This window comes from Salvelinus fontinalis, unplaced genomic scaffold, assembly GCF_029448725.1.
Source record: "Salvelinus fontinalis isolate EN_2023a unplaced genomic scaffold, ASM2944872v1 scaffold_0103, whole genome shotgun sequence".
Taxonomy (NCBI): domain Eukaryota; kingdom Metazoa; phylum Chordata; class Actinopteri; order Salmoniformes; family Salmonidae; genus Salvelinus; species Salvelinus fontinalis.
Window position 1 is genome coordinate 171,761 of NW_026600312.1, and position 13,965 is coordinate 185,725.

Below are 13,965 nucleotides of genomic sequence, written 5' to 3' on the forward strand. Positions count from 1 at the left end.
TTCAGGTCTGGGCTTTATGACGTGGTAACCCTACTCACTGAGTAGCTCATTCATCCTTCAGGTCTGGGCTCAAATACGCCTTGCAAATACATTTTGTTGGCTGTCCAGTGCTCTTCAACTTGCCTTGATTGAATCCCAGCCTGTGTATTTGTTGTTGTAGTCCTCACACCATAATCAGACTATTTTTAATGAGCACTTTACTAAATGTGATGCTGTTGAATATAAAATCATGTTTTTGTATACACAGTACCAGTCAAAAGTTTGGACACACCTCATTCCAGGGTTTTTCTTTATTTTTTAAATTTTCTACATTGTAGAATAATAGTGAAGACATCAAAACGGTGAAATAACACATATGGAATCATGTAGTAACCAAAAAAGTGTTAAACAAATCAAAATATATTTTATATTGGAGATTCTACAAAGAAGCCACCCTCTGCCTTGATGACAGCTTTGCACACTCTTGATATTCTCTCAACCAGCTTCATGGGGTAGTCACCTGGAATGCATTTCAATTAACAGGTGTGCCTTGTTAAAAGTTCATTTGTGGAATTTATTTCCTTCTTATAGTGTTTTAAAGCTTCTGATAGGCTAATTGACATACTTTGAGTCAATTGAAGGTGTATCTGTGGATGTATTTCAAGGCCTACCTTCAAACTCAGTGCCTTTTTGCTTGACATCATGGGAAAATCAAAAGAAATCAGCCAAGACCTCAGTAAAAAAATTGTAGACCTCAACAAGTCTGGTTCATCCTTGGGAGCAATTTCCAAACGCCTGAAGGTACCACGTTCATCTATACAAACAATAGTACGCAAGTATAAACACCATGGGACTACGCAGCCGTCACACCGCTCAGGATGGAGACGTGTTCTGTCTCCTAGAGATTAATGGACTTTGGTGCGAAAGTACAAATCAATCCCAGAACAACAGCAAAGGACCTTGTGAAGATTCTGGAGGAAACAGGTACAAAAGTATCTATATCCACAGTAAAACGAGTCCTATATCGACATAACCTGACAGGCCGCTCAGCAAGGAAGAAGCCACTGCTCTAAAACTGCCAACAAAAAGCCAGACTACGGTTTGCAACTGCAAATAGGGACAAAGATCATACTTTTTGGAGAAATGTCCTCTGGTCTGATGAAACAAAAATAGACCTGTTTGGAGGAAAAAGGGGGGGGCTTGCAAGTCGAAGAACACCATCCCATCCATGAAGTACGAGGGTGGCAGCATCATGTTGTGGGGGTGCTTTGCTGCAGGATGGACTGGTGCACTTCACAAAATAGATGGCATCATGAGGAATGAAAATTATGTGGATATATTGAAGCAACATCTCATGTCAGGAAGTTAAAGCTTGGTCGCAAATGGGTCTTTTAAATGGACAATGACACCAAGCATGCTTCCAAAGTTGTGGCAAAATGGCTTATGGACAACAAAGGCAAGGTATTGGAGTGGCCATCACAAAGCCCTGACCTCAATCCTATAGAAAATTTGTAGCAGAACTGAAAAAGCTTGTGCGAGCAAGGAGGCCTACAAACCTGACTCTGTCAAGAGGAATGGGCCAAAATTCACCCAACTTATTGTGGGAAGCTTGTGGAGGGCTATCAGAAACTTTTGACCCAAGTTAAAAAATGTAAAGGCAATGCTACCAAATTTTAATTGAGTGTATGTAAACTTCTGACCCACTGGGAATGTGATGAAAGAAATAAAAGCTGAAATAAATCATTCTCTCTACTATTATTCTGACATTTCACATTCTTAAAATAAAGTGGTGATCCTAACTGACCTAAGACAGGGACTTTTAACTAGGATTAAATGTCAGGAATTGTGAAAAACTTAGTTTAAATATATTTCGCTAAGGTGTATGTAAACTTCCGACTTCAACTGTAAGTTCATTAGAGTTAACTGCACCTCAGATTGCAGCCCAAATAAATGCTTCACAGAGTTCAAGTAACAGACACATCTCAACTGTGTGAATCGGGCCTTCAGGGTCAAATTACTGCAAAGAAACCACTACTAAAGGACACCAATAAGAAGAAGAGACTTGCTTGGGCCAAGAAACACGAGCAATGGACATTTGACCAGTGGAAATCGGTCCTTTGGTATGATGAGTCCAAATGTAAGATTTTTGGTTCCAACCGCCGTGTCTCTGTGAGACGTAGCGTAGGTGAACGGATGATCTCCACATGTGTGGTTCCCACCGTGAAGCATGGAGGAGGAGGTGTGATGGTGCTTTGCTGTTGACACTGTCAGTGATTTATTTAGCATGCATTCTACAGCGATACACCATCCCATCTGATTTGCGCTTAGTGGGACTATCATTTGTTTTTCAACAGGGCAATGACCCAAAACAGACCTCCAGGCTGTGTAAGGGCTATTTGACCCGAGAAGGAGAGGGATTGAGTGCTGCATCAGATGACCTAGCCTCCACAATCACCTGACCTCAACCCAATTGGGTTGAGCTGGACCGCAGAGTGAAGGAAAAGCAGCCAACAAGTGCTCAGCATATGTGGGAACTCCTTCACGACTGTTGGAAAAGCATTCCAGGTGAAGCTGGTTGAGAGAATGCCAAGCGTTTGGAAAGCTGTCATCAAGGCAAAGGGTGGCTAAATATAATACAAGTTAATAAATAATCTCTTGGAAAACAAAGCAGTTACTATTTACAAGAAAACACTCAAATCAGAGAGAGAGAGAGAGAGAGAGGCGTGTTCTCCTCCAGCTCCATCAGCCTGTCCTCTCTCCTCTGGGCGTGTCCTCCTCCAGCTCCATCAGCCTGTCCTCTCTCCTCTGGGCGTTTTCTCCTCCAGCTCCATCAGCCTGTCCTCTCTCCTCTGGGCGTGTTCTGCTGCTACTCTCTGAGCCGTCTCTGAGGCTGTGATGTCTATGTGGGCGTATGTGGTGGAGCCCCCTACTGGACAGGAAGACCAACAACAACCAGTTACTACACCATCATAGTCCTGTACTAGAACATAAAAACCAGTCTCCTGATCATCCTGCCCTTCTCCTGAAGTGTTTGTCTTGCACACTTTGCTTATAACAAACCTTAATCCATGACGGGCAGTGTGCGAGTGTACACTTTGGGAGAAGGTTGGTGTAATCGGGACACACAATAGAAATATACACATCCAATGGCTTTGAGCGGGTTCTATGTTTCCTAGTAGGAGATTATTACAGTACAAGAAGCCATGGCACAAAGGAGGAAGAGACTGTAGACCACAGTGTCTGTTCCCAACAGCAGGTATTACATTCTACCATTATAGTGTCTGTTCCCAACAGCAGGTATTACATTCAACCATTACAGTGTCTGTTCCCAACAGTAGGTATTACATTCAACCATTATAGTGTCTGTTCCCAACAGTAGGTATTACATTCAACCATTATATTGTCTGTTCCCAACAGCAGGTATTATATTCAACCATTATAGTGTCTGTTCCCAACAGTAGGTATTACATTCAACCATTACAGTGTCTGTTCCCAACAGCAGGTATTACACTCAACCATTATAGTGTCTGTTCCCAACAGTAGGTATTATATTAAACTTTAGGTTATAAACATGTCCTATTAAACCGTTATAGTGTCTGTTCCCAACAGTAGGTATTATTTTCATATTATATTGTAGGACAGTAGATCTCCAGGAAGAGGGTTGGACTGAGAACGTACAGGACAGTAGATCTCCAGGAAGAGGGTTGGACTGAGAACCCACATGACAGTATATCTCCAGGAAGAGGTTTGGACTGACCTGGACCAGCCAATCCAGACAGTCTGAGCGTTGCTATAGTAGCAGTCTCTGCATCATTCTACTGGGAAAACAACGCACAGCAATATCATCATCATTGGAAGTATCCCAAAGAGAGCCCTGTTCCCTATATAGTGCACTACTGTTGATCAGAGCACCATGGTGGGCCCTGGTCTAAAATAGTGTACTATATAGGGAATAGGGTGTCATTTGATAAAGCAGAGGATTGTGTGCAGCGAGCCGATCGGTTAAATACATTCCTGTTTTCAGCAGGACGAGTTAATGAGTGATTTTCTACCAATTACACTCTGTTTCCATGGTGACCCATTGACAACGCTTCTCTCTCTGTGTGTGTGTGTGTGTGTGTGTGTGTGTGTGTGTGTGTGTGTGTGTGTGTGTGTGTGTGTGTGTGTGTGTGTGTGTGTGTGTGTGTGTGTGTGTGTGTGTGTGTGTGTGTGTGTGTGTGTGGCGGGACTCAGTCACTCTCTTCTCCCTTAACTAAGCCTGTCTAAGTCTATAATTAATTTCCTCCAAACTACACAGAAGAGTTGAAGCCTCATAATCTTCTTGACACACGAGTCAAAACTTATTGGACGTATGAAGGACTTCAGGAAATGGGATGAGAAAGTCCCTTCAGACAGCTAGGAAACAGCACCCTATCCCCTGTCTAGTGTTAAAGGACCCATAGGGCTCTGGTCTAAAGTAGTGCACTACTTAGGGAATAGGGTGCCATTTGGGATACCAGATAGAGACTGAGAGCAAGACTTGAGCTAAGGGACAACAGACCAGCCAAACCTGCCAGCCAACCTGCCTGCCAGCCAGCCAAACCTGCCAGCCAGCCAGCCAAACCTGCCAGCCAGCCAGCCAAACCTGCCAGCCAGCCAACCTGCCAGCCAGACAACCTGCCAGCCAGCCAGCCAACCTGCTTGCCAACCAACCAACCTGCCAGTCAAACCTGCCAGCCAGCCAAACCTGCCAGCCAAACCAGCCAGCCAACCAACCTGCCAGCCAAAGCAGTCAGCCAACCAAACCAGCCAACAAAACACTTGAGCCAACATGGAGAGCCGTAAACACTGAGCCCGAAATGGGAAACATCTATCTAAAATGGCCATCTGAGAGGTGGTTGGTGTTCTTACTGGGTCCACGCAGCTGCACAGGGTTACCCCTCGCTGCAGTGGTGTTGGTGGAAACTGGCCCACCGTAGGGCTCCGGCTGTAGATCCAGCTCCATGTAGAGCAGCTCTCTGCCAGCTCTGTTCGCTTTAGCCGCAGGGCTAACGGGGATGTTGACGTAGTTCACACTGGGGTCGGCGTGGCGATGGTGACGTCTGTCCAAGACTGATGACATCATCATGGTGGAAGCATCCGGAGGAAACTTAAAGAATCTCCCTGGGAGAATGACAGAGAGTCAGTCAGTCAGACAGACACTCCATGGGAGAATGACAGAGAGTCAGACAGACAGTCAGACAGACAGACAGTCCCTGGGAGAATGACAGAGAGTCAGACAGACAGACAGTCCCTGGGAGAATGACAGAGAGTCAGACAGACAGACAGACAGACACTCCCTGGGAGAATGACAGAGAGTCAGACAGACAGACAGACAGACAGACAGACAGACACTCCCTGGGAGAATGACAGTGAGTCAGTCAGACGGACAGACAGACAGACAGACAGACAGACACTCCCTGGGAGAATGACAGAGAGTCAGTCAGACGGACAGACAGACAGACAGACAGACAGACAGACAGACACTCCCTGGGAGAATGACAGAGAGTCAGTCAGACAGACAGACAGACAGACAGAGAGTCAGACAGACAGACAGATACTCCCTGGGAGAATGACAGAGAGTCAGACAGACAGTCAGACAGACAGACAGACAGACAGACAGACAGACAGACAGACACTCCCTGTGAGAATGACAGAGAGTCAGATAGACACTCCCTGGGAGAATGACAGAGAGTCAGACAGACAGACAGACAGACACTCCCTGGGAGAATGACAGAGAGTCAGACAGACAGACAGACAGACAGACAGACAGACACTCCCTGGGAGAATAACAGAGAGTCAGACAGACAGACAGACAGACACTCCCTGGGAGAATGACAGAGAGTCAGACAGACAGACAGACAGACAGACACTCCCTGGGAGAATAACAGAGAGTCAGACAGACAGACAGACAGACACTCCCTGGGAGAATGACAGAGAGTCAGACAGACAGACAGACAGACACTCCCTGGGAGAATAACAGAGAGTCAGACAGACAGACACTCCCTGGGAGAATAACAGAGAGTCAGACAGACAGACACTCCCTGGGAGAATGACAGAGAGTCAGACAGACAGACACTCCCTGGGAGAATGACAGAGAGTCAGACAGACAGACAGACAGACACTCCCTGGGAGAATGACAGAGTCAGTCAGTCAGACAGAGAGACACTCCCCGACAGACAGACACTTCGGGGAAGCAGGACCGTAGTAACAGAATATAATGATGTGAGCAGGACAACATGTAAAGTATCCTGCAATGTCAAATGTACATTTAAATAAAGTTTGATGAAATGGATGTAGCGGTATTTGTAACCTACGATTCTCAACCGCCGTATTTTCAAACCGACACGATGAAGGATATGTCCACGTGAAAAGGGATTTTAAAAGATAAAAAAGACAAACCTTGTAGATCATGTCATGTTAGTAAAAAATACCAATAACCAGGATGCATTGCTCTCACCACCAGAGACTGAGGTCTGTCTGCTTGGCGCCATCGTGCCGGGGGGAGGTGGGGGTGAATAGGAGGGTTCTAGAGGGTGAGAGAGGCCCGCCTCACCCCGCCCCACCTCTCTACACTGGGGTGGGGGATCTGAGAGAAGTAGGGCAGTACTGAACGTTAACAGCAACAGGTTAATGAATATAGAGAGACCCTTTAGTCCTGTTATAATGTTACCATTAGAATAATGGTGTAAATACACAGACAGACAGGCAGACAGACAGACAGACAGACAGGCAGGCAGACAGACAGACAGGCAGGCAGGCAGACAGACAGACAGACAGACTGACCTGGTGTTGGGGAAAGCCCTGAATGTGAAGGGCTGATTGTCTAAAATGGAACAGAAAGAGAAAAATATTAGACAATATATTATACTACAATACATTATAATACAACACATTATACTACAATACATTATACTACACCACATTATACTACACAACATTATACTACACAACATTATACTACAATACATTATACTACAATACATTATACTACAATACATATACTACAATACATTATAATACAACACATTATACTACAATACATTATACTACACCACATTATACTACAATGCATTATAATACAATACATTATACTACAATATATTATACTACAATACATTATACTACAATACATTATACTACAGCACATTATACTACACCATATTATACTACAATACATTATACTACACCACATTATATACATTATACTACAATACATTATACTACAATACATTATACTACAATACATTATACAATAATACATTTTACTACACCACATTATACTACAATACATTATACTACAATACAATACACTACACCACATTATACTACAATACATTATACTACACAACATTATACTACAATACATTATACAATAATACATTATACTACAATACATATTACTACACCACATTATACTACAATACATTATACTACAATACATATTACTACATCACATTACACTAAAATACATTATACTACAATACATTACACTACACCACATTATACTACAATACATTATACTACAATCCATTATACTATAATACATTATACTACAGCACAATATACCACAATACATTATACTACAGCACATTATACTACCCCACATTACACTATAATACATTATACTACAATACATTATACATTATACTACAATCCATTATACTACAGCACAATATACTACAATACATTATACTACAGCACATTATACTACCCCACATTACACTATAATACATTATACTACAATACATTATACTACACTACATTATACTATAATACATTATACTACAACACATTATACTAGAATACATTATACTACCCCACATTATACTACAATACATTATACTACAATACATTATACTACAATCCATTATACTACAATCCATTATACTATAATACAATATACTAAAATACATTATACTACCCCACATTATACTACAATACATTATACTACAATACATTACACTACACCATACACCACTACACCAATACATTACACTACAATACATTATACTACAGCACATTATACTATAAAACATTATACTACACCACATTATACTACACCACATTATACTACAATACATTATACTACAATACATTATACTACAATACATTATACTACAATACATTATACTACAACACATTATACTATAATACATTATACCACACCACATTATACTACAATACATTATACTACAATACATTATACTACAACACATTATACTACAATACATTATACTACACCACATTATACTACAATACATTATACTACCCCACATTATACTACAATACATTATACTACACCACATTATACTACAATACATTATACTACAATACATTATACTACAATACATTATACTACAATACATTATACTACAATACATTATACTACAACACATTATACTACACCACATTATACTACAATACATTATACTACCCCACATTATACTACAATACATTATACTACACCACATTATACTACAACACATTATACTACAACACATTATACTATAATACAACACATTATACTACAACACATTATACTACAACACATTATACTATAATACAACACATTATACTACAACACATTATACTATAATACAACACATTATACTACACCACATTATACTATAATACTATAATACATTATACCACACCACACGCTCTCCCCCTCTCCCCCTCTCTCCCCCCCCCCCCCCCTCTCCCCCTCTCCCCCTCTCTCCCGCTCTCCCCCGCTCTCCCCCTCTCCCCCTCTCCCCCTCTCTCTCTTCTCTCTTTCTTCAGGTGATTGTCTGATTTGGTTATTAAAAACCCACGGCATTGCTTTTCTTTAATCAGTTGTTTTCTATTGACAACACATTGAGTTGGACAAGTTGTCGTTGATTACACACACGGTGAGGTGTGATGACTGTTAACCTGATTAGCACGGTGACGTGTGAGGACTGTTAACCTGATTAGCACGGTGAGGTGTGAGGACTGTTAACCTGATTAGCACGGTGACGTGTGAGGACTGTTAAACCTGATTAGCACGGTGAGGTGTGAGGACTGTTAACCTGATTAGCACCATGAGGTGTGAGGACTGTTAACCTGATTAGCACGGTGAGGTGTGATGACTGTTAATAACCTGATTAGCACCATGAGGTGTGAGGACTGTTAACCTGATTAGCACGGTGACGTGTGAGGACTGTTAACCTGATTAGCACGGTGAGGTGTGATGACTGTTAACCTGATTAGCACGGTGACGTGTGAGGACTGTTAACCTGATTAGCACGGTGACGTGTGAGGACTGTTAACCTGATTAGCACGGTGACGTGTGAGGACTGTTAACCTGATTAGCACGGTGACGTGTGAGGACTGTTAACCTGATTAGCACGGTGACGTGTGAGGACTGTTAACCTGATTAGCACGGTGAGGTCTGATGACTGTTAATAACCTGATTAGCACCATGAGGTGTGAGGACTGTTAACCTGATTAGCACGGTGACGTGTGAGGACTGTTAACCTGATTAGCACCATGAGGTGTGACGACTGTTAACCTGATTAGCACGGTGACGTGTGAGGACTGTTAACCTGATTAGCACGGTGACGTGTGAGGACTGTTAGCCTGATTAGCACGGTGACGTGTGAGGACTGTTAACCTGATTAGCACGGTGAGGTGTGAGGACTGTTAACCTGATTAGCACGGTGACGTGTGATGACTGTTAACCTGATTAGCACGGTGAGGTGTGAGGACTGTTAACCTGATTAGCACGGTGAGGTGTGAGGACTGTTGACCTGATTAGCACGGTGACGTGTGAGGACTGTTAACCTGATTAGCACTGTGACGTGTGAGGACTGTTGACCTGATTAGCACGGTGACGTGTGAGGACTGTTAACCTGATTAGCACAGTGAGGTGTGAGGACTGTTAACCTGATTAGCACGGTGACGTGTGAGGACTGTTAACCTGATTAGCACTGTGAGGTGTGAGGACTGTTAACCTGATTAGCACGGTGAGGTGTGAGGACTGTTAACCTGATTAGCACGGTGAGGTGTGAGGACTGTTAACCTGATTAGCACGGTGAGGTGTGAGGACTGTTAACCTGATTAGCACTGTGAGGTGTGAGGACTGTTAACCTGATTAGCACGGTGAGGTGTGAGGACTGTTGACCTGATTAGCACGGTGAGGTGTGAGGACTGTTAACCTGATTAGCATGGTGAGGTGTGATGACTGTTAACCTGATTAGCACGGTGAGGTGTGAGGACTGTTAATAACCTGATTAGCATGGTGAGGTGTGAGGACTGTTAACCTGATTAGCACGGTGAGGTGTGAGGACTGTTAACCTGATTAGCACGGTGAGGTGTGATGACTGTTAACCTGATTAGCACGGTGACGTGTGAGGACTGTTAACCTGATTAGCACGGTGAGGTGTGAGGACTGTTAATAACCTGATTAGCACGGTGAGGTGTGAGGACTGTTAATAACCTGATTAGCACGGTGAGGTGTGAGGACTGTTAACCTGATTAGCACCATGAGGTGTGAGGACTGTTAACCTGATTAGCACGGTGACGTGTGAGGACTGTTAATCTAATGAGTTCTCCGTGCTCAGCAGATGGAGGAGGGAACACACTGTGTTTGTGCGTTCCAAACCGAACCCTATTCCCTATTAAAATGCACTACTTCCAACCAGGACTGTAGGTACTATATAGGGAATACGGTGGCATTTGGGACACAGAGGCGTTGTCTGGTCAGAGGCGCATTGGGGAAGGTTAAAGAGGTGAAATGAAAAGGCAAGGAAATTAATGGTAAGATGTTGTTGGAACAATACATTATCGTTAATATGGTTAAATTGGTGGGTGAATATTTCACACTTCCACGCTCACAGCAGAGATGAAAGAGAAACCTTTCACAAACATAATAATATATTACACTTAGCAGCAGATTTTATTCAAAGCAAATTACAGTCATGCTGCATATATTTTACATATGGCTGGCCCCGGGACCAAGTTCTATGCTCTATGCTCTACCCACTGATCCATACAGGACAACTACTAACATACTGACTACACCAAGCTCTATGCTCTACCAACTGATCCATACAGGACAACTACTAACATACTGACTACACCAAGCTCTACCATCTGATCCATACAGGACAACTACTAACATACTGACTACACCAAGCTCTATCAACTGATCCATACAGGACAACTACTAACATACTGACTACACCAAGCTCTATGCTCTACCAACTGATCCATACAGGACAACTACTAACATACTGACTACACCAAGCTCTACCATCTGATCCATACAGGACAACTACTAACATACTGACTACACCAAGCTCTATCAACTGATCCATACAGGACAACTACTAACATACTGACTACACCAAGCTCTATGCTCTACCAACTGATCCATACAGGACAACTACTAACATACTGACTACACCAAGCTCTACCAACTGATCCATACAGGATAACTACTAACATACTGACTACACCAAGCTCTATGCTCTACCAACTGATCCATACAGGACAACTACTAACATACTGACTACACCAAGCTCTACCAACTGATCCATACAGGACAACTACTAACATACTGACTACACCAAGCTCTACCAACTGATCCATACAGGATAACTACTAACATACTGACTACACCAAGCTCTATGCTCTACCAACTGATCCATACAGGACAACTACTAACATACTGACTACACCAAGCTCTACCAACTGATCCATACAGGACAACTACTAACATACTGACTACACCAAGCTCTACCAACTGATCCATACAGGATAACTACTAACATACTGACTACACCAAGCTCTATGCTCTACCAACTGGTCCATACAGGACAACTACTAACATACTGACTACACCAAGCTCTATGCTCTACCAACTGATCCATACAGGACAACTACTAACATACTGACTACACCAAGCTCTATGCTCTACCAACTGATCCATACAGGACAACTACTAACATACTGACTACACCAAGCTCTATGCTCTACCAACTGATCCATACAGGATAACTACTAACATACTGACTACACCAAGCTCTATGCTCTACCAACTGATCCATACAGGATAACTACTAACATACTGACTACACCAAGCTCTATGCTCTATCAACTAATCCATACAGGACAACTACTAACATACTGACTACACCAAGCTCTATGCTCTACCAACTGATCCATACACGATAACTACTAACATACTGACTACACCAAGCTCTACCAACTGATCCATACAGGACAACTACTAATATACTGACTACACCAAGCTCTATCAACTGATCCATACAGGACAACTACTAACATACTGACTACACCAAGCTCTATGCTCTACCAACTGGTCCATACAGGACAACTACTAACATACTGACTACACCAAGCTCTATGCTCTACCAACTGATCCATACAGGACAACTACTAACATACTGACTACACCAAGCTCTATGCTCTACCAACTGATCCATACAGGACAACTACTAACATACTGACTACACCAAGCTCTATGCTCTACCAACTGATCCATACAGGATAACTACTAACATACTGACTACACCAAGCTCTATGCTCTATCAACTAATCCATACAGGACAACTACTAACATACTGACTACACCAAGCTCTATGCTCTACCAACTGATCCATACACGATAACTACTAACATACTGACTACACCAAGCTCTATGCTCTACCAACTAATCCATACAGGACAACTACTAACATACTGACTACACCAAGCTCTACCAACTGATCCATACAGGACAACTACTAACATACTGACTACACCAAGCTCTATGCTCTACCAACTGATCCATACACGATAACTACTAACATACTGACTACACCAAGCTCTATGCTCTACCAACTGATCCATACAGGATAACTACTAACATACTGACTACACCAAGCTCTATGCTCTACCAACTAATCCATACAGGACAACTACTAACATACTGACTACACCAAGCTCTACCAACTGATCCATACAGGACAACTACTAACATACTGACTACACCAAGCTCTATGCTCTACCAACTGATCCATACACGATAACTACTAACATACTGACTACACCAAGCTCTACCAACTGATCCATACAGGACAACTACTAATATACTGACTACACCAAGCTCTATCAACTGATCCATACAGGACAATTACTAACATACTGACTACACCAAGCTCTATCAACTGATCCATACAGGACAATTACTAACATACTGACTACACCAAGCTCTATCAACTGATCCATACAGGACAACTACTAACATACTGACTACACCAAGCTCTACCAACTGATCCATACAGGACAATTACTAACATACTGACTACACCAAGCTCTACCAACTGATCCATACAGGACAACTACTAATATACTGACTACACCAAGCTCTATGCTCTACCAACTGATCCATACAGGACAATTACTAACATACTGACTACACCAAGCTCTACCAACTGATCCATACAGGACAACTACTAACATACTGACTACACCAAGCTCTATGCTCTACCATCTAATCCATACAGGACAACTACTAACATACTGACTACACCAAGCTCTATGCTCTACCATCTAATCCATACAGGATAACTACTAACATACTGACTACACCAAGCTCTATGCTCTACCATCTAATCCATACAGGATAACTACTAACATACTGACTACACCAAGCTCTATGCTCTACCAACTGATCCATACAGGATAACTACTAACATACTGACTACACCAAGCTCTACCAACTGATCCATACAGGACAACTACTAACATACTGACTACACCAAGCTCTACCAACTGATCCATACACGATAACTACTAACATACTGACTACACCAAGCTCTACCAACTGATCCATACAGGATAACTACTAACATACTGACTACACCAAGCTCTATGCTCTACCAACTGATCCATACAGGATAACTACTAACATACTGACTACACTGGTCGCGTCGTGTG

At 42.4% G+C, this 13,965-nt stretch overlaps 1 protein-coding gene across 2 annotated transcripts in view; it reads right to left on the minus strand.

Annotated features, from left to right (window-relative positions):
* Window positions 1-283: 283 nt before the first annotated feature.
* The window catches only part of LOC129843274 (proline-rich protein 36-like), a 42,210-nt gene continuing 28,528 nt past the window's right edge, over window positions 284-13,965 (minus strand). Inside the window, exons 4-7 of one of the 2 annotated variants that reach the window (XM_055911900.1) lie at window positions 6,784-6,823; window positions 6,458-6,586; window positions 4,870-5,121; window positions 284-2,908 (exon numbers count right to left, since the gene is read on the minus strand). In XM_055911900.1, coding sequence (XP_055767875.1) covers window positions 2,766-2,908; window positions 4,870-5,121; window positions 6,458-6,586; window positions 6,784-6,823 — 564 coding nt within the window. In that variant the 3' untranslated portion in view covers window positions 284-2,765. Of the gene's footprint in view, window positions 2,909-4,869; window positions 5,122-6,148; window positions 6,587-6,783; window positions 6,824-13,965 lie in introns of those variants that run through there. The other variant, XM_055911901.1, reaches the window with a different exon arrangement.